Here is a 22,436-nt window from a genome sequence, read left to right as displayed (position 1 = left end):
TATATATATATACATATACATGCCAAGTAGCACTGATCACTGGTGAATCAGAGTGGTGACCTCCAAAGCCTCTCTAGTCTCTTTCTTATCCTATTCCCTTTTGCTGAAGTTTACCTAACACTACAACTGTGCTGGGTGTTAGTGGATACGGCGAAGTGTGGAAGCATATATTGCTCCTGTTTGATCTGGTCTATAAGGTTGGTGCTTTCTGAGGTTTTGGTTGTATCTCAGCCCTTCCAGGAGCTGAGGATTCTGTTTTTTGTGCTCATCTTCATTTTCAATGGTCTATATTTTGTTGTTGTGAATAAAGAAGACAAAAACTAATTGCAAACTATTAATTAACAGTGGCCTTCATTAAGTGTCATTATATTTAGTTTTATAGTATCAGAGTTCAAAACCCTGACAATTTCTTCATAATAAACTTGACTGCTCAGCCACTCTACACGTAAGAGAATTATAACACGTGATGGAGCAGGTAAAACAAAATGTTGTATACCTCCTCTAAATTGCATGAAATTAATTACATAATCATTCTAAATTTAACTTGCAATAACCGGTTTGCAGTGAAACTTTACTAATCAACCGTTGCACCTTGATAAACATGAGATACACGTGGGGCTAAAATGCTGATTGCATGGCAGAATATTTAATTAATTAATTATGGTACGCAAACTAACCTTAGATTGTGGTGAAATGGAAAATTGCATGATTTATGTTGCTTTGTGATTGTTTGTGCTTTCAAGACTATAAGATGGTGAGTATTATCGCTTTAAATGTTGACACAGCTAGGGAAATACTAATGTAGATTGGGATTAGTGTTTGTTTAAACATTAGAATCTCCATTTCTATATTTTAATTACTGTTATGTCTGTTTTTGCTTAAGTTGACATTCGTGCCAACCAGGCCGCAGTACCCAAGATGGAGTCTCTGAAGAAGATGCCACCATGTGACCGCGATGATTTCTGCGCAGAATCGGATGGCTCTGGAGATCTCCAAATGACCCCAAATCTATGACACCGTGTTCCTTGTCAAGGATAGGAACTTGTTTGCCTGCCAACTGACGACGGTGTGGGAACAGCGGAAAGGACAATACAGAACCTGTGGAGAGATGACTTCTCTTCCTCAAACTGTTACATTCGCAGCTCTCGCCTGGGAGCTAAATGAACATTATAAGATTTGCGCCTTCCTATGCCAAGTCTTCATGAAGAACCAGTTTACCCTGGGAAACTTTTAGAAAACTTACAGATAACCCCAAACTGTCCAATCAGAACATTTCTCTTCCCCTAAAATGTTGCATGTTAATATGAAGTAAGAGGGAAAAAGGGTATATAAAGCCTTCATTCGCCAAAGGGGGGTGGACATCGGGTTGATCTTTCATGGCGTTGGGTCGGCATTGAGCTGGTGGCGATTTAAATTGGTTTGCCTTGGGTTTCTTTGGCTTTCGGAAGAGAAGTTTGCAGTGTATCCTATATTTCGTCTGACGGGGGGATCTTTTGCTGTGGGTTGGACAGCCTATCTTGGGAATTGTACTAGAGAATGCGGATAACTCTCTGTTTACTCAGAAAGTCGTCGACACTTGCTAATTGGTCATTAATTAACTGCGCTTTCTTTATGTTAAATAAACAGATTGTTGAAAAAAAAGAAATGTGATAACTCGGAATTGTGTTATGTTAGGGAAATCTCTGTGTGAATGTGTGTGAGGGGCAGGGTAATAGGTTCTCTTGTGAAACTCTGGCCTTAATACTCAGGAGCATTTAGTCTCCACATGTGTTTTATCCCCAGAGAAACAGTTTGCCTTATGCTTGATAGAAGAGTAAGGTAGAGGGAAGTGCTACTTTATCGGCGTAACGGACAATTCTGTGGTAGGGTAGAGGTAAGCGCTGCCTACTGGAAAGACGGAATTCTTGTGTAAATGAACAAAGCTATCTCTCTGGTTTAGCGAAACAGGCAATGGAGATGTTTTATGTTGTTACTAACAGATTTTGATGAAAGAAAACGTAAAAAAAGTTTGCCGATAAAATTTGTAAAGGAGGGGTCAGCAAGAGCAGGAGTAGCGAGAAAGGCTGACGTCAGAAAGACCGCGCTGGGATTGGTCAGCTGTAGAAAGGCAAAGCTTTCACTGATTGGTGCGTGCGTTAGTGTGAGACGCGATGGGAGTGGAGAATTACTAGAGTGACGTAGACGCCCAGGATCAGTGCGGTAGAGTGAGTCGCGCTGGGATTGGAGATTTTCAGGAGTGACGTGGACGCTCAGGATTGGTGCATTAGCGTGAGTCGCGCTGGGACTGGACAGAATACGGCGAAGCCGTGAAAGAAGTGATTTGCAAAGCTTAGTTGATTAAGAACTTTGAAAATTAAAAATGATGTACTACGATCCACCTGAAAAAGAGAAAAAATCATGGTTTGGAAAAATCAAAGATCTATTTAAAAAGGATAAGCTGGTTGTAACTAGGGAAGGACAGATACTTCCTCCACCGAAATCGCCTGCATCTTTTAGGGTAGCGAAATATGGTTATCATACATGTATTTGGTTAGAGAATTGGGCAAAGTATACCAAAGATGATGGAGTGCTAGCATTTCCGGAAAATGGTTCATTTAGTTTGGCTGTATTACAAAATTTAAGAGATAGGATGATGAGGTTAGAACCGAAACCCAGACCTACCCAATTCGAGGCTTTGACTGAATGGGAAGAAGAAATGTATGAAAGGGAAAGGCATTGGAGTGGGAGAAGGTATAATTATATGTTTGGTAGACATTGTGGTCAAGAAAGTCATGATGACAGGATGAGAAGATGGCGAAATGAGTGTATGACTGATGGTATGTTTCCTCTGAGAAACACTGGAGAGATGAGTGGCAGAAAATGCAGAGAAAAGAGAAATAACACAGGGTCAGAAGGTTACAGATATGGAGTGAGTGAATCAGAAGATGAAGTGCTGGAAGACATGTTTTTTAAAAACCCACTTCCATATCAACAGGATTCTGCGTTGGTGAAGCCGAGTGCACCGGCAAAGGAGACTGTAATGAATACAATTTTTGAGCAAATGCCACCTAATTTGGGGAAAATGTCACAGACCGTAAGAACTGAAAATGAAAACTCAGCAGAGGTAGCTAGAACTACACTGGAATTAATTGAGAAAATTAGAGAATTAACTAAGAATATGAAAGCAGTGACTGTGCCTGTAACTATAGGACCGGTGATACCTGTTTTTGATAAACAAAAAGATAGTGAGCATTGCTTAACAGTCTCATATAATTGTGGCATGCAAAAGGAGAAAGAAAGGAGTAGTTCCGGAGAAAATGAATGGAAGATTACGGCAGAAATATCAGGATTAAGTACCCCTAAAAATTTTACTGTAAATCAAAGTCCAGCGATTAAGACACCTATGACAACAGAATCAGCAACCGAAACCCCAGAGAGAATGACAGATAAAATGAGAATCGAGAGAACCCCTGTAGAACCAACGTCAGAAGAATTAAGTGATTGGTTAAGAAGTTTACAGAAAAAAGATACAGAACCACAACCTTTAGATGTAGCAAAATTAAAAGTAACATTAGAAGAGTTAATCGTAGGAACAATTCCAACTGAAAAATTAAAAGCATACCAAGGTGAGGAGTTAATATTTTTATGTAAAAGCATAACTTGGAGAGCAAGGACTTTGCATGAAAAGTTAGAAGAGACAGCGAGTGACATGGGAATCGATTTTGAGAAAATAAGGTCATTACAAAAGCCATATAGTGTAGATTTTTCTGAAAAAGCTATTGAAAACTTTAATACAGCAGGGAGACTGACCCAAATTAAAGAACTGATTGCATTGTTAAGGAAATGGGGTGATGTGGATCGATGGAAGAGTAGATGGTTTAGAAAGAGAGCGGAAACTACAGATAAGGCCTCTCTAGCTTTCCCAGTGAGAGAAAAAGAGCCAGTGGTAACAGAATGTCCCATGAGAGAAATTCCTGGAGGAGGATATGTGCATGTTCCATGGACAAAACAGGATATTTTGTCATTTACCAATGATTTTCCAAGGTTAAGAGAAAAACCCGTTGAATGGTACCAACAGGTAGAAAGGTTTGTCAAACTTTCCAAGGTGTTGTGGATAGATCTGAATAGTCTTTTGATATAATTGTACCTGCAGATTTATGGGCACAATGTAAAATTACAATAGATTGGCCAACACAAGAATATCCTAGGGATCCTAAGACGGGAGCCCCCGATCCAGAAGTAATGAAAAAATATGATCAGGTAATTACTTTTTTGAAAAATAAAGTACCTACGAAAGAGACTGACTGGGTAAAGATTGACAGAACTCACCAGGAGGCTAAAGAATCGGTGTATGCGTATTACGAAAGGTTATTGTTGGCTTGTAAACAATACAGTGGAGATGAGAAGTTAAGTGAAAAGGATTTGAGTCATTTTGTGTACAGATCTGTATATGGTTTAAAGCCTGAAGTTAGTGAAATGATTATACAGCATACAGTAGATTGGCAAAACAAAATGATAGACGAAGTATTACGACACGCGAAATATTTCAGTGATGAAATTGAAGCCAAACAGCGTAAACTGAAAGAAAAGGCAATGTGGGCACAGGTTAAGGTAGCCGGGCGACAAGAAGCCCAGTTGATCGAGCAAGCTAATGGAATGGGGCAAGCAAAACAAAAGCCTAATATTGGAAAAGGAAAAGGACAGATCAGCATAGAGGAAGCTAAAAAGAAATGGCCATGTCATAAATGCGGAAAATTAGGGCATTGGAAATCTGAGTGTAAATTGCCACCGAGAGCTAATGGTGATAATTCATCATTAAACCCACAGGTGCAGAATGAGGTGAGCTGCCAACCGCCGCGACAGCAGCAGGTAGTTACCCATCAGTGTCAGGTGCCAAAGCCCCCTTTTCCACAGAATGTAAATCTTCAAAGATACAGTAATGAGACAGGATTCTACACCGAAGAACAGGTAACAAAGCTACCGCGCGCTGGTGCTGTTTCGCAGTATTGGCTGTAACGCGATGAGAGTGAGTCAGAAGAGAATTATTGACGTGCCTAGGAGAGGAAGAGGAGTGCGTACTTGGTGCAACTCTGGAGGTAGACCAAACAGGACCCTTTGTGGATGGAAAGGTGAATGAAGTAAACATTACTTTCCTAGTGGATACTGGTGCTACTCGTTCAACTGTTAGATCAGCTGAAGTGAAAAATCTTCCTCTCTCGGGTGAAACAATCCAAGTAGTTGGAGTTTCAAACAGACAGATAAAAGCTTATCTTACTGATCCTGTAAAGGTTAGAATAGGGAAAATCACTGACATGCATCGATTTGTCGTGTGTGACATTAGCCCTGTAAACCTGTTGGGGAGAGATTTGTTGTGCAAAATGAATTGCACCATCTTTTGTACACCTGATGGTACAGCCTTTGAAACTCCCGATGAAGACGTACTGTATAGAATGACAATGGCAAACTTAGAACCTGAAATTACTGAGGCATTTGTTGTATTTGATCCGGAAGGATTGCCTCAAGAGTTGAAAGAAACAGTGAAAACTGAAGTGTGGGATTTCACAGGAGAGGATGTTGGATTAATGAAAAGGGTAGATCCTGTGAAAATAACTGTAAAAGAAGGAGTAAATTACCCGAATATTCCTCAGTATAAATTGACACCAGAGATAATTGAAGGAGTAACGCCTGTAATAGACAGAATGATTGAACAAGGAATTCTGAGAGAGATTATGAGCAGTCCATGTAACTCTCCGATCATGGGTTTGAAAAAGCCAAATGGGACCTTTAGGATAGTACAGGATTTGAGAAAAGTGAATTAAATTGTTGTTCCTTGCTGTCCCATTGTGCCAAACCCTTCGGTAATTCTATATCAGATTCCCCCCGATGCAGAATGGTACACAGTCATTGACTTGTGTCATGCTTTCTTTTCTATTCCATTGCACCCTGATAGCCAACAAATGTTTGCCTTATGGTTCGGTGAGCGTATTTTGGCATGGTACCGTATCCCTCAAGGGTATACAGAGAGTCCTTCAATATTTAAGCAGATTCTAAAGAAGTCATTGGAAGATTTAAAAATGCCCGAAAGTTCAGTGCTTGTTCAATATATCGATGACCTATTGGTGGCATCGACAATGCAAAAAGCATGCGTGGTTGAGACAGTTTCGCTGTTAAGTCATTTGGCCGATGGAGGACTTTAAGTATCCCCATCAAAATTACAGTTTTGTCAGAAAGAAGTACAATACTTAGGTCATAAGATTGAAAAGGGCCTGAGAAAAGTAACAATGGACAGAATTAAAATAATCAAAGGAATGAGAGCACCAATGATACAGAGAGAAGTCAGAATGTTTCTTGGAATGGTAAGATATTGTCGACAGTGGATCAGCAATTTTTCACTGATCGCAAAACCACTAGTATGTTTGACAAAGAGTGATGTGAAAGATCCCCTTGAGCTGAATAAAGAAGAGATGAAATCTTTTAAACAACTGAGCGACAGCTTGTGTGAAGCCCCGGCTCTTGGAATGCCTGATTATGAAAAAGAATTCGAGCTATATTGCAGTGAGAGAGATGGGTGTGCTCTTTCCGTATTAGTGCAGAGACATGGACGATTGAGACGACCGATTGCTTATTTTTCAGCTGTACTAGATCCAGTAATTGTAGCATTGCCCGGATGTTTGAAAGCCATGGCAGCCACATGTAAGAGCTTGGAACAAAGTGAAGGAATTGTAATGAGATATCCTGTGAGAGTGTTTGTTCCCCATGATGTGGCGATCCTTTTGACAAGAAGTAAAACACAGTTTATGACGCATAGCCGTCTAACTAAATATGAAAAGGTGATTTTGGGTGCTACAAATGTGAGTCTTGTAAGATGCACTAATGTTAACCCATCGACATTACTACCTGATGCTGTGAATGCGGAGGTGAATGATGATGTTGATCATGATTGTTTGGAAGTGCTTGATTTTTGCACCAAACCATGTACGGACATAAAAGATGTGCCTCTGAAAGAGAGTGACTATGTGATGTTTGTGGATGGGTCTTGCCTAACAACTGGAGAAGAGATTTTGAGTGCTGCATATACTGTGTGTACTGTAGCGACTGTGTTGGAAGCATCTTGTTTGAGAGGAGTACGATCTGCTCAAGTTGCTGAGTTGTTTGCACTGATTAGAGCATGCAAGTTGGGAAAGAATTTGTGAGTCACTGTAATTACTGACAGTCAGTATGGGTTTGGAGTGGTGCATGACTTTGGGCAAATTTGGTCCCAAAGAGGTTTCTTGACGTCGAATGGAACTCCAATCAGAAATGCAGAAATAGTTGGAAAATTACTTGAGGCGATACAGCTGCCTAAACAGATCGCTGTTATAAAATGTAGCGCACACAGAAAGGAAACTGACTACGTGTCAGCAGGCAATGAGTTTGCCAATGACCTAGCACAGTATTGTGCACAAAACCAAACATCATTAAATCGTAACAGGGAGAAGGAAATGGATTTATGTCCCTTGCTTTTTACTAACACCGTAAGTACATGGGATGAATTGAGACAGTTACAGGAAGAGGCAGGGGAAGAGGAGAAGAAACAGTGGATAAAATCAGGATGTACACCACGAGAAGCAGACAGAGTTTGGGTTTACCGCGATGGAAGACCAGTAATGCCTAATAGCATGATCTCTACCATGGCTCGGATGTACCATAGGCAGGCTCACATAGGCAGGGATACCATGATTAGACTTTTTAAACAGACCTGGTATAATGCAAAGTTTCGGCTTATAGCTGAGAGCCTTTGTCAGAGATGTCTCATATGCCAGCAATTTAATCCAGGAAGGAAAACTGTGGTGAGCTTGGGAACCATAGGACGGGAGGGAGGTCCTTTCACTCGAATGCAGCTTGATTTCATTGAAATGCCCTCATGTAACAGGCTAAGCTATGTACTGGTAATTGTCTGTCTGTTTTCACGTTGGGTTGAGGCTTACCCGACCCGAAGGAATGATGGAGTTACTGTAGCAAAACTCCTACTGAGAGAGTTCATTCCTAGGTTTGGTTTCCCAGTAAGGATTGAAACAGATAGAGGAACACATTTCCATAATAAGGTTATAAAATTGATTTGTGAAGCATTGAATGCACAACAGAAACTGCATTGTGCGTACCGACCAGAGGCTTCTGGAGTGGTGGAGCAAATATATAGCACCATAAAGAACAGATTGGGATAAATTTGTTTGGCCACAGGTCTAAAATGGCCAGATGTCTTGCCTCTAGTTCTAATGACAATTAGATCAATTCCTGATAGGAAAACTGGTCTGAGCCCCCACGAAATTATCATGGGTAGAGCGTTGAGACATGTTTTTATTTCAGTCAACAAACTGCTGCCTATATCTGATGACTTTGTCTTGGTTTATTGCAAAGGATTGGCTGATATGGTACATTCTGTGTTTCATCAGGTTGGACCAGATGCGACCACTCTTGAAAAGAAGCCAGCTCATTACTTGAGTCCTGGAGATTGGGTCCGCACAAAAGTACACAGAAGAAGAAATTGGCTGGTTCCACGCAAGGGAAGACCACAACAAGTGATTCTGACAACAACAACTGCTGTGAAGTGTGCAGGAGTGAAGAACTGGATTCATGCCAGTCACACTCTTCGAGTCCCAAATCCGGAAGATCAATCTGAAGAGGAACAACGAGAAGTATCAGATACCAGTTCCGAATCAGAAGAAACAAGAACAAGACAAAACCCACAAGTAGGAGAAACAGGTTTAAGTCAAATTGTTGGGCAAGAAAATATAATACTGAGAAGACGCCTTGAAATTTCTGATACCAGTTCTGAATCCGAGACAGAACCAGTGAGAATACAAGAAAGAATAAATGAGGACACGGGAAAAACTGAACAAGTAATCTTTGGAAAGGAAATCCAGAGCACAAGCACAAGAGAAATTCCCCCAAATATCATAGAGATAGAAGGTGAGGAATTAAATACAGAAAGTGAGGGTGAGATAATTGCAGAAGAACCCCGAGGAGGTGTAGGGACACAACACACACAGGTAGAAAAAGGGACCGATAGGCAGCAGGAAGATTGCGTGGAAGAAACACGAGGAGGGATAGATAAAGACAGTGAACCAGAAGTCTTGAGGATAAAATCCAAACAAAGTAAAATCCAGACAGATACAGAATCTGAAGAAAGTGAAGAAGAAAGCAAAGGTTCAAGAACTTTGAGGAAAAGAGCTTGGAAAACAGAGCGAGAGGGATAGGATCTAAATTAAAAAGGCCTTTGAAAGAAGATATTTGGCCCAACAAAATCAAGAGATTGAGATACCGACTAACCAGAATAAAATCTGATAATACTGAACAAGTGAATGAAGTGTCTAGTCAAGAAAAACAAAAGGACACTGATCAGAAACACTTGCTAAGAGCAAAGAGGATAAAGAAACCGAACCAGAAGTACAAGTCACCGGAATGGACATATGTGGCACTTCCTGATATACAAGAGGAAGCGGATAGCCAAGAAGTCTAAGAGTGACTGTGCAGAAAGTGGACGAAGGAGAAGAAGATTCGGAAATCCTGAGAGTTATCTTGTCTGACACCAGAGAAGAAACGGATGATCAGGAAATTCTGAACAAAGATTGTGAACCTAAAGACAAAGACGATTCATACATGGATTGAATGGCAAAGGAAATCACAAGGAATTAAAACCCGGACAAGACACCTGACCAGAAAATTACCAAGTAGGCAACCAAAGCCTTAGGTTTAGACAAAGGTAAATCGTTGAAGAAAAGAGGCTAAGTCAAAAGACACTGATCATTACCAAAATGGCAAACGATGAAAATAGAAATCCAACATGTGGATTTCTCTGAAGATGGTGTAAAATGTGTTTTTGTTGTACAGGATTACTAATGCTTGTCTGGATCATATTAGCAACAACGATTTCATTTAGAGTAACATTAGAAGATATAGGTGGACACACAGTAAACGGATCTAATAAGGAAAAGGCTGGTGAAAGTTATGTCACAAAACTGGTAGATAGAACAGAACTTCACAGAGATAAGTCCATTAATGATTTTTCTAATAATGTTTTTTCAAAATTATTGTACAATGGAGGTTAGAGACTGTTATGTCTGCATGCAGTTACCTGCATCTGTATCAGAAGGTGTCACTTATCATCACCTTCCTTTGACATATGGGATCACTTGTAGTGTCTTAGCTAGTTTGTTTTATAGAACAGGAAAATTAGAATACTATTACACAGATGTAGATAATATTTTCTAACAGATTCCTATAGCTCCTGAACTAAACAGAGTGATTCCTGGTAGAATACTAGGTGCATTTTTCCTGGAAACAAGAGAGTTAACTCTAGAAGAAGTCTTTAAGAATAACCTTGCTTGTAGTTTAAGAAAAGAAGAGAAAACTTTCATGAACATGATAGAGGAGAGGAGAGTTAAAATGCAAAAGAAGGCGTCTTGGAAAAGATGGAAACAACATTTTGGGATGATGGGAAGGAAAATCATTTAAAAGGAGAAACAAATCCAGCAAAGGCTTTAGATTGGCCCCAGAAAGGGAAGTTGTGCATCAGTAGAGATAATACTGTATGAGATAATTATTTTGTAGGGCCAAGTGGATGCCATGACTTATACAAAATCATGGGAGGATGGGGATTTAAAGGAGGAAATGATCCGGTATTCCCTGGAATATATTACATCTGTGGGAACAGAGCTTATTATAGGTTACCGGACCATTGGTACGGGACATGTTACCTAGGCCTGGTCTTTCCAAAAATATTTCATGTGGAAAGGGGAAATGATGGATTGCACGAAATAGGTAGACAGCTAACACGTAGCAGGAGGGAGAGTTGGTCAGAAATTGTAGGTGATATCTTTGGAGCACTGATACCAGCAGTTGGAATATCTCTGAATGCACATAAAATTAGAAAATTGTCTACAATTGTGGATCGTTTATCAACAAGCACAGCTGGAGGGTTCTTAATGGTGAATACCAAAATGGTTGCCATGGGAGCAATGATAATGCAAAATCGACTTGCTCTTGATATTATATTGGCCAAAGGGGGAGGAGTCTGTGGAATGCTGAAAGTACAACATTGCTGTACTTATATTCCTGACGAAAGTCAGAACTTAAAGAAATATATTAAGAATATAACTGATTTGCATGAAGAAATTGTTCCAATGGAGGTTGAAGGTGTATGGGAGAAACTTGGTAAGGGTTTTTTTCACTATTAAGAATTTATTAACAAAACTAGGTAGCTCCTTTGTGGGAAAAATACTGATACCTGTGACTTTTGTGATTGTTTTAGTGTTAATATTAAGATTAGGATGTGTGTGCATGAAAAGAAGAAAATTACAAAATAAGATAGAAAGAGAAAACAAGAAAAGGAAAGAGAAGGAAATAAGAGAAAGAGAGATAGAAGAAATAGAATTAGAAGAGTTGCAAGATAATGTGTACAAGAAAACAAAAGAGAACAATATGGGAAACACTATGATTTAACCTAACAAATGCAAGTGGGACTGAATAAAACCATTTCCATGGAGAAATTTAGAAACTTTAGTGAATAGTGGTGATGTTTAAAATCACCAAAGGGGGGATTGAAGGAGCAGGTAAAGCACAATTTTGTATACCTCCTCTAAATTGCATGAAATTAATTACGTAATCATTCTAAATTTAACTTGCAATAACCGGTTTGCAGTGAAATTTTACTAATCAACCTTTGCACCTTGATAAACATAAGATACACGTGGGACTAAAATGCTGATTGCATGGCAGAATAATTAATTAATTAATTATGGTACGCAAACTAACCTTAGATTGTGGTGAAATGGAAAATTGCATGATTTATGTTGCTTTGTGATTGTTTGTGCTTTCAAGACTATAAAATAGTGAGTATTATCGCTTTAAATGTTGCTACAGCTAGGGAAATACTAATGTACATTGGGATTAGTGTGGGTTTAAACATTAGAATCTCCATTTCTATATTTTAATTACTGTTATGTCTGTTTTTGCTTAAGTTGGCATTCGGGCCTACCAGGCCGCAGTACCCAAGATGGAGTCTCTGAAGAAGATGCCACCATGTGAGCGCAGAATCGGATGGCTCTGGAGATCCCCAAATGACCCCAAATCTATGACACCGTGTTCCTTGTCAAGGATAGGAACTTGTTTGCCTGCCAACTGACGACGGTGTGGGAACAGCGGAAAGGACAATACAGAACCTGTGGAGAGATGACTTCTCTTCCTCAAACTGTTACATTCGCAGCTCTCGCCTCAGAGCTAAATGAACATTATACAATTTGCGCCTTCCAATGCCAAGTCTTCATGAAGAACCAGTTTACCCTGGGAAACTTTTAGAAAACTTACAGATCACCCTGAACTGTCCAATCAGAACATTTCTCTACCCCTAAAATGTTGCATGTTAATATGAAGTAAGAGGGAAAAAGGGTATATAAAGCCTTTATTCGCCAAAGGGGGGTGGACATCGGGTTGATCTTTTATGGCGTTGGGTCGGCATTGAGCTGGTGGCGAATTAAATTGGTTTGCCTTGGGTTTCTTTGGCTTTCGGAAGAGAAGTTTGCAGTGTATCCTATATTTCGTCTGACGGGGGGATCTTTTGCTGTGGGTTGGACAGCCTATCTTGGGAATTGTACCAGAGAATGTGGATAACTCTCTGTTTACTCAGAAAGTCATCGACACTTGCTAATTGGTAATTAATTAACTGCGCTTTCTGAATTCATGCTTATTTACTAAATGTCTGATTTCTCTTTCAAATGCAACTTAATTTATATTATGAACTATAGTACATAAATGCTAACGCAGGGAAAATATTATTAGATAAACAAAGTTGAAATAATACGAAATGAGTTTGTGGTTCTTTAATTAATTACAGAAAATATCAAATGTTTCCTAGGCTTTAATTGTGTTTTAGCTGGTTCTAATTCACCATCAAGCAGTCCAACTAATTGGTCCATCGACCAAGTGGTGGAGTGCCTTGATGTTAAGGTCAGGATTCTGTAGGTGCATATGTATAGAATTTATATAATGTAAAGAAGAATTTATCCTGATAGGTAATAAGGTACCCACATGTCCAGCGCTTTTCTCGTATGTACGGATTCGAGTGAGAGTTATTGAATGACGAGTGCGTGTTGGTGTCATGGGCCCCACCAATGAATGAGTGTATGGATGAGTTGTTGTGATTACGAATCTGTGACATAGGGAGAATATGTAAATGTTGCCCCTTGCGCTGCATCACATGGAATATTGACTTGCAATAAGCAGTGAAATTTAAATCTCAACACATTTGGACACCAATGATGAATGACAGTTACTCATGAGCACTTAACAAGTAACCATAGACCACACCAGTACCTGGAGAAAAGGCCTGGCTATACCATATTAGGGTACGTCCACCACATTACTGGAAAAAGGATAGCTATAACTGTGTCCCAGAGTTCCCACTTCCACCACAGCCAGGTAAGAGTTCCTGACATCACTAACAAGGAAAGCACAGGCACTGGGTTCTCTGGCACTCATACCTGGAGCAGAATAGGCCATAACCATTTCCTGACCGTTTGCCTACTGATGACTGTAAGCCGTCCACGTGCACTGGAATAATATCTGTCATTGAAGAAGTAGTTGTAATCAAATGGCCAAGGAACAGGAGTAGTGGGACAAGCCTAGGAGAAAGAGAAGACAAAGAAGATGTGATGAGGAGGACTAGACACACACTGCTCATTAGGAATATTTGCCACTGTCTGTAGGTTCTCCTAGAGTGGGGTGTCCACTCCAGCACCCCTCTACTCCTTAACTCTCTCAGTCAGTAAACGTTTTAGAGATACTTGGATTTCTGATAAGCCCATGGAAGCACTGGATCCTGTGCCTTGGGAGACAAACAGGTGATGTCCACCACAACAGCACTTGGTGCTGAGCATCAGGACAGCATTAAGTGTTGCGTTTCAGGTGAGCACAGGGCAGTGCTTTAAATGGGCAGCAACTGTCCGGTACTGAGCATTTGATAGGGAGAGTGCCTGCGCTACTCAGCACTGCTCTAATACATTTAATAGAGTACCAGCACTTCTCAGGAGCACACATGAACTATAAAGAGCAAGTACCTGAAATTCAATGGGCCCAATTTACGTGAAACTAAAGCAGCGCGACACCGCAAGTCATTTTGCTGCGCCGCGCTGCGTTAGTTTCGAAGCACAGGGATGCGACATATTTACAACAATATGTCACATCTCTGTGCTTTTCCCTGTGCTGGCACACAAACTGCAGCCGTGCTCCAGCACAGGCACCTTTGCACCATGGTGCAAGGATGCCTGCATCGTGGGGAGATTGTTTTTGTGAAGGAAGGGGCACCTTCCTGCACAAAACAATAAATTGAGTTGATTTCCTCTTCCGATATGTGCTGTAGAATGCAACATGCATTGAAAGAGGAAAAAAACGAGGAGTAATGAAAACATTTCTCCTCCTTACGCCTGGGGTGACGTAGCATTCTGACGCATTTCCAGGTTTACGACATGGTTGTTGAGTGGGAACACCCACAGCAAAACCCATGTCAGGCCCCTAACACGCAAAGTGTTGTGTGAAAAGGGGGTGATATTTACAAGCACACGTAAAGCCACGCAGGGTGGCTTTACGTGTGCATGTAAATATCACGCAGCAGCAACGTGACGCACCTGCGGTGCAAGGGGCTTGTAAATAAGCCCCAATATTTCCATTTACTGTTCTGGTACAGGGTGATCTACGGCTTATTGTGAGAAGCAGGGTGATCTACGGCTTATTGTGAGAAGCGCACGGGTATTATAGATGCATCAGCAGAGCACAACATGAGGTTCATCAAGGGAACATGGTGAGGCACAGCAGTTGAGCACGGTTGATGTCCATCAAGGGAGCCCTAAGTGATACAGCTGATGGCAGGGATAGGCGATGTGTCTCATGGCAGCATCGGGGGAGCCCTAAATGTTTTTCACCAGGTGAGCACTGAGTGGTACACATCATGGCAACACTGGACACTTCAGGTGGATGAGTGGTTCCATGTGTGTGGGACACTGCTATACAATATTGGGGAATATGTCAATGTGCGCTGTGTGTATGACCTGATAGAATATTGCACCTCGTCTTCAGTAAGGACCACTTATTGAGCAGAAATAACTATCTGCCTGCGAGAGCCTGCCAAAGCCAACAAAGGAGAAGCTCTGGAAATGATCACAGCGAGATGGCTGAGCTGGAGTCTGTAAGATCAATGAGCTGGAGTGAGATCAATGAGCTGGAGTGAGATCAATGAGCTAGAGTGAGATCAATGAACTGGAGTGAGATCTATGAACTAGAGTGAGATCAATGAGCTAGAGTGAGATCAATGAGCTGGAGTAAGATCAATGAGCTGGAGTAAGATCAATGAGCTGGAGTGAGATCAATGAGCTAGAGTGAGATCAATGAGCTGGAGTGAGATCAATGAGCTAGAGTGCAATCAATGAGCTGGAGCGAGATCAATGAGCTGGAGTGAGATCAATGAGCTGGAGTGAGATCAATGAGCTAGAGTGAGATCAATGAGCTGGAGTAAGATCAATGAGCTGGAGTGAGATCAATGAGCTGGAGTAAGATCAATGAGCTGGAGTGAGATCAATGAGCTGGAGTGAGATCAATGAGCTAGAGTGCAATCAATGAGCTGGAGCGAGATCAATGATCTGGAATCTGTAGGATCAATAAGCTGTAGTATGTAAGATCAATTAGATGACGTTACTCATATTAGTTAAGTGGAGTATCTAGCATCAATGAGCTGAGGTATGTAAGATCAATAAGCTGGAGTATGTAAGGTCAATGATCTGGAGTATGTAAATTCAAGGAGCTGGAGGGTGTAGGATCAAATACAAATCAGTACATAGCGAGACCATACAAAGAAAGATCATAACATGATCTATTTGGAAGTGAACATTCTGAGCAAAGTCATCATGACCTTCAAACATTTTCAGTTTGTGCACAACGCAGACCTCCACAACATTTGACAAATAAGGGCCTCATTTATAATAGAATGGTGCAGTGTGGTGCCGCAAGCAATTTTGCAGTGCCATGCAGCGTCGTTCTAAAAGTGCCGTGTTTACAAGAATACGGTGCATTCCTGTACTGACCTCTGCACCAACGCTATAAAAGCAGCCTAGCACCAACGCAGGCACGCTTTCGCCATGGTGCAAGGGTTCCTGCGTTGCTAGTATGATTAATTTTGTGCAGGAAGGGACACCTTTCTGCACAAAATCAATTAATGGAGGCAATCTCCTTATTCTATGTGTGCTGCGTTCTTCAGCACACATAGAAAGAGGAAAAAACTAGGAGAAATAAAGATATTTCTCCTTGTTGCGCATCCCTAACGCCACCCCTGGGGTGGTTTTAGAATCTGACGCATTCCCAGGTTTATGATTCCTCGTAAATCTGGGAATGCTTCAAATTCCATGGGTGTTGCGTGGGAACACCCACAGCGTTCTGCGTGAAAGGGGCACATATTTACAAGGCCAAGAAAAGCCACATCAAAAAGTGCTACTCCGGCGGCGCTAAAGTGCCGCTAGGGCTTCGTAAACGAGGCCCTAAGTATTTAGAAGACACAAAAATGAGAAGTGTCCAAGGGCAGGATGGAGAGACTTTTTGAATGACCAGCTTCGAATGTTTAACTTTTCCTAATTCTCTAATTTAGCAGGAGACATCCAGAGAGAGGGAGTTAGATAAAGAGGCCTGCACCCACCGGAAACACTAGTTTGTGATCCCCCGGGCCGCATATTGCATTGTTTGAGACTGAGATCATTGCACCTACACCTACCAGACCACTAGTATGTAGTTGTCACGTTTACACCTGTGCAACCGTGGTCCGGTGATTGTCTCGTCTGCAACTTCAACAGTCCGAAGATGGCAATCATGTCACCTACATCTACTGATCAGCTGGTTTGCTCTGGTCTCCTCTGCCAGACAACTGATCTGTGACTGTCACACCTGCACTTTCAGTGCTACCAAACTATGATTGTCATGCCTGTCAGATCGCCTGCCTGACCACTGGTATGTGATGGTCATGCTTGCACCTGCCATATTGCCAGTCTGTGATTGCTTCTACTAAACTTTCAACACCACCAGACCGCGATCATCTTGCCTATGCTTGCCAGACTGTCAAGAACTGCACTGTGAAGGTCTTGTTCGTTTCCTTCTTTTTTGCAGAGATGAAAGGGGACTCAAGTCCAGTATCCAACAAGGAATGTGTCTGCAGAAAAGGAAGCAAAATTCAGGGACTGAAATAGAACAATAGGAACACACACACACAAAACACATGACGTGTGTTGTAGGTGTTCCTAATCATAACTGGCGAATTTCAGTGGTTTTTGGCACTTAAGCCTTAAACATAACAACTTTTAAATGTGTTTTTTTTTCGGTGAATTTCATAGGATTTTCTATTATTTAGTTATTTTTCAAAGCACACAACCTTTATCCTGTGGCCAGGCCCTGTGCCCTACCGTCAGCCTTCCAAGCAAAACGAGACACTTATTTTGGGATTTGGTTTTGCTTGTGCTTTTTTAAAATGTATTTTTACAGTGCCTGTGCCTGAATTTCGGGCGTCAGAAACATCTCGCGAATCAGGCACAAAATGCCAATGAAATCCAGCACTAAAAATTGCACATTTCCTTTGGGTTTGATGTGGAATTTTCTCTCCTCTGGGTACCCTAGTCCACTTCTCTGGGGTCGGCCACCTTTTGGATTAGAAGCAAATGGCTGAGTAAAATTATATTTCATACTTCAATTTTGGATTGCTGATTTTGTTTCTGCACCGGTCCAGCCAATTACACTCTTCAAATTTGAAAATGCAATTGACAGGATTAACTGTCGAGTTTAAGCAGCAGAGATTGTAGGAAAGTGCCCCTTTTTTACATGGTCCCTCCCACTTTTTACCTGGCATCTGATGCAATTTTGACAGAAGTGCACTGGGTTCCTGCTATCCAGGTCCACAGAGTTAGGTCTCTTTCCCTAAACTGTTCAATTTCCCCACCGATTGGCAATACCTTTAGCACCTCCTGTAAGTCCCTTGTAGGTGGTATCCCTGATACCTTGTGCACAAAAGTTAAAGAGAGTCCCCAAGGGCTGCTGCATGTGTTGTGCCCCCCTCAGGGACCCCTCAGCACCAACATACAAACTGCCATTACAGCCTGTGTGTCTTGGTGCAGAGAAAAGTGAAAACATACCAGTGTGCCATGCCTGCAAACACTTCATGCAGTATAGGTATAAAACATGCATAGACAGATCTGCATGTGCATATATACGCCCATGTGGCCTTAATGCGGCATTATGGGAGTTGAGAATGAATTATAAATCCTCCGATATGAACAACTGTCTTGTAAGTAACAGTAAAACTGATTCCTTTCATGAAAAAATGTAAATATACAACTTTAATGCACTACAACTCCCATAATGCCGCATTAAGGCCACATGGGCGTATACATAGTGCAATTGAGAAAGGACTCACTGACCGTGAGCAAGGCCGTGAGAGGGCCGAAACGCGTTGGTTGAGCTGTGCGAAAATAAACGCAATTTGAATATTCCCTCCTGAGTGCTGTGTCAATGGTTTTGCGAAGTGGAAATTTGGGGCCAGGATCCGGCCCGTACGCAGAGCACCCACTTCGAGTGTGCACCAGAGATTAGGATCACTTTGCTGGCACAAGCAAAAATTACTGGAGTTAAATGTGTTGGTGTACATACTAGACATATTGTAGGCCCTGGAGCCAAATAAGGCTGTGAAAGGAGGATCTCACATTGTGCATTGTTTACCTACCAGTAAAGAATATGGTGCAACTGCTTTTTAAACAAGGTAAATGCTGAATGCACCTGGTATGTTTCAAAGGTGTTGCCTTAACAGAAAGGCTTGCCACCAAAAATCTGTGAGAAAAGTAAAAATTCTCTTCACAAACGTCCACTAAATTTTGAATATAGTTGACATGGAGTTAGAGTGGTTGACAACAGTTATGAGTTTTAATAGGATCAGATAATGTGAGTGGAGGAGGGGGGGGGGTCTATGACCTTGGCTTGAAGTTGTGTTATCTTGTTGCAGGTGGCGATAGAAAACAAGAATTTGCAATGCAATAGGTCTTGCATGTGCGGCAGTTTAAGCTATTGGCATTGTAAATGACAATGCTTTTTATTTATCTGTTTTGATAATTAACACATAAATAAAAGGCATTGTCATTTACAATGCAATAGCTAAAAATCTTGTAAATGCGAGACCTATTTCATTTCAAATAAGCGGCCGCCATTGTCCCTGGTTGCTTGGAAAGTGAAAGCAGGCATGGCGCGCTGAATGTTGCAAGAAAGCACGTCGTGCCTGCAGTAGGAGAAACATATTAAAGAAAATAGTGCTTACAGACTAAATAAGCCATACAGTGTAACAGAAGTAAAAGGGCCAGTCCTCATGGGAGGATACAAATGAAGGCAAGGAGGGACTAACAAGCCTATTAACGAATCAGAAGCCAGCATTTACGAAGGACAATGACACAAGCCAATGACAAATATGGGCGGAGAGTGGGCGGAGCTTCAAGTCTATACTCTGATACCGCATGTCTCGCAGAGCAGTGCATGCGCTGCCCAGGCCCGCCCTAAAAATACAACAGTAGTAATTTGTTTTGATTGGCCAAAATGAAGGCTATGCAGAACGTGAAAAAAAGATTCCCAGCAAGCAGAGGGAACTTAAAGTTGATAACTACACAATCCCCCTTACATCTTTTAAGTAGAGGGCCTACCCATTCTCCCTTCTTCAGAGAATGTTCTCATGATGGGCGACTTTAAAACCAGAATTTTGGGCTAGCCAATGGCTTACGTTATTATTTAGCTGGGCTGTCATTCCAATTTATTGGATTGAAGCCCAGGATTATTTGGTAGGATTGGCACATATGGAAGGCTTCGGGGAGAAGATTAAGGCAGGGGGACGGGATAGGCTGTCTTTCAACCCCTGTATGCTCATGATCAAATCACCTCTGCTGCCTACTCGAGTGCATTGGTCTATAACCTCTGATGGTTCTACTATCCGGCACCTCACAGTATGGACCTTGGAAGTCCGAATGCCAGAGGAGATAAAATTATCGTCACTTGGGTGCTCTGAGGTAATGTTAACCAGGGGACAATCGGCAGCTGGGCCTAAAGAAGAAATAGTAAGACCAGCATCTGCGCCATTAATAGCGTTTGTATCATTTAAATTAGCTTTGAATTTGGCAATTGATTCATCAATTAGACATAAGCACTTAACAAGGGGGTTCAACCAGTTCTCTATCACACTTTTCGGTCTCTCAAGAAGAAACTAGTGATGCCTTCCTCCAGCCTTGGCACCACAAAAGTGACATGACACCACCACCAAGTCAGAGAAGGACCAGAAGAGAACTCTCATAGTATATCATACCAAGGTGGCTCAAAGTTGGATCTACAATGGACGGGAAGGATATGTGGCCTAGCGGCTAGAGTTGCGGGATTCAGAACTTGAGAAGCAGGTTAGAATCATGGCCTCGGCTCAACATCCTGTGATTCTGGGCACATAACTTATTCTACCCGGCCTTAAAAAATAAATAAATTACAACCATGTAATGTATAGTTCTCATCTAAAATGTCTGGTTCTAATATGAAGTGCTCTTATGCCATTGGGTCGCGTTTACGCTTTATAAAATGGCATGCACAAGAAAAAAAACTGAAACTCCGGAATCACTTGTTGAGGAACCCCAAGTAATGACAGTGGTACGAGGCCATACTAATGGACGCTTGTGTGTTATAGAAACCCCAACAACATAACATAACAGATAGCTTATGTGACAGACGTGTGACAGGCCATAGGCACAATGATACTGCCTCAAGACAACATGACAGGAAACAGACAGAACCCAGAGACCTCAAGGGGAAGGAGCGTGAGAAAGGAGCGGTCACACTGTCGACATGGGACTGCTAGAACAAAGGCAGCAACAGCACGACAGGGCCGAAATGCAATAGTACCGCAGGAAGGACTGATGGGGCAGGGAAGTGAAACAAAAAGAGAGGTTTTACTGTCGGTAGGGAAATGTCACAACAGGAAAAGAGAGGCACTAGGACTGAGGTGATAGAACAAGGGACATAACAGGACAGAGATGTGAGAGCACTGGAATAGACAGTACTATGGAAGCGAGAGGACAATGATGTCACAGAGATGTCTGAGAAGGCGGGAATAGACAGCACAAAGTGAGAGACTGTAGATATAGAGAAACATAAGAGGGCATTGACTCGGACAAGAGAGGTGAAGTTTGTAGATATAGAGAAACGTATGAGGGCATTAAATAGGACAAGAGAGGTGAGATGACTGTGAGAAATGGCATTAAAGGAATGAGATGGCACGAGCTAAGTGGGAGGACAGACATGTGTGGCACAGCAAGAATCAGACAGCACCAGGCCAGTAATACGACAGACAGGTGTGACAGGACACGAATGAGACAACGCCAGAGTGGTGGCTAGACAGCAACATGCGGCAGAGTAGGGATGAGAAGTGACAGGACAGGAAAGACAACAAGCATTGAAAATGCAATAGGTCTCGCCCTCGTTTAAGTTAAAGCAATTCTGTTTGGAATTAGGTGGCTTTTTAGCTTTGCTTTTATTAGTGTTTGTCAAACTTTAATGTACATAACATGCATATGTATGCATATATGTATATGTATGCATGCATTTATATTTGTATTTTATTTATATAGATATGCAGATGTATATATATGTTTATATATGTATGTGTATAAATATATATACACATATATATAAATGCATATGCATATATATACATATATATATATGCATATGTGTGCGTGTAGAAAGAGGTAGAGAAAGGTAGAGCGGTAGAGAAGTAGAGGTGTAGAGGTGTAGAGGTAGAGAGATAGAGAGTTAGAAAGGTAGAGAGTAGTAGAGAAAAAGGTAGAGAGAGAGGTAGAGAGTAGAGAGTGCGTAGTAGAGAGTGAGTAGTAGAGAGTGAGTAGTAGAGTGAGTAGTAGAGAGTAGTAGAGTGAGTAGTAGAGAGTGAGTAGTAGAGAGTAGTGGAGAGTGAGGAGTAGAGTAGAGAGTAGTAGAGAGAGAGTAGTAGAGAGCAGTGGCGGTGCGTCCATTAAGGCCGCTGGGGCGTTGCCCCACAAGCCGCCCGCACCGGCAGCTCCCTCGGCGTCGAGGGAGAATTTTCTGACAATCATGTCAGTCACAGTCAGCATGAACTCGGACTGCCCACCCCCTTCAGATTCTGAAGGGGGAGGGCGGTCCGATGTCATGCTGCTGAGTGACTGACATGCAGCAGACCAGGGGTGGCGCAGAGCGCACAGCAGGCAGCAGTGCGCATGCTGGGTGAAGGAGGCGAATTTTCCCTCCGTGCCCAGTCATGTGCACTACTGTCTGCTGTGGCTGGCGCATGCCCATTAGGAGAGCGAGGGTTGAGCAAAGGCTCAAACCTCGGTCTCCTAATGGGCAGG

General features: G+C 41.8%; 1 protein-coding gene across 2 annotated transcripts in view; it reads right to left on the bottom strand.

Annotated features, from left to right (window-relative positions):
• The window catches only part of LOC146855810 (transmembrane protein 116-like), a 153,011-nt gene that overhangs the window by 62,707 nt on the left and 67,868 nt on the right, over window positions 1-22,436 (bottom strand). For both annotated transcript variants that reach the window (XM_085653727.1, XM_085653728.1), the window contains one exon: window positions 13,497-13,637. In XM_085653727.1, the coding sequence (XP_085509853.1) occupies window positions 13,497-13,637 (141 nt within the window). The remainder of the gene's footprint in view (window positions 1-13,496; window positions 13,638-22,436) is intronic.

The sequence above is a fragment of the Triturus cristatus genome, chromosome 4_1 (genome assembly GCF_964204655.1).
Source record: "Triturus cristatus chromosome 4_1, aTriCri1.1, whole genome shotgun sequence".
Classification (NCBI taxonomy): domain Eukaryota; kingdom Metazoa; phylum Chordata; class Amphibia; order Caudata; family Salamandridae; genus Triturus; species Triturus cristatus.
This window is presented reverse-complemented; position numbering and strand designations above follow the sequence as displayed.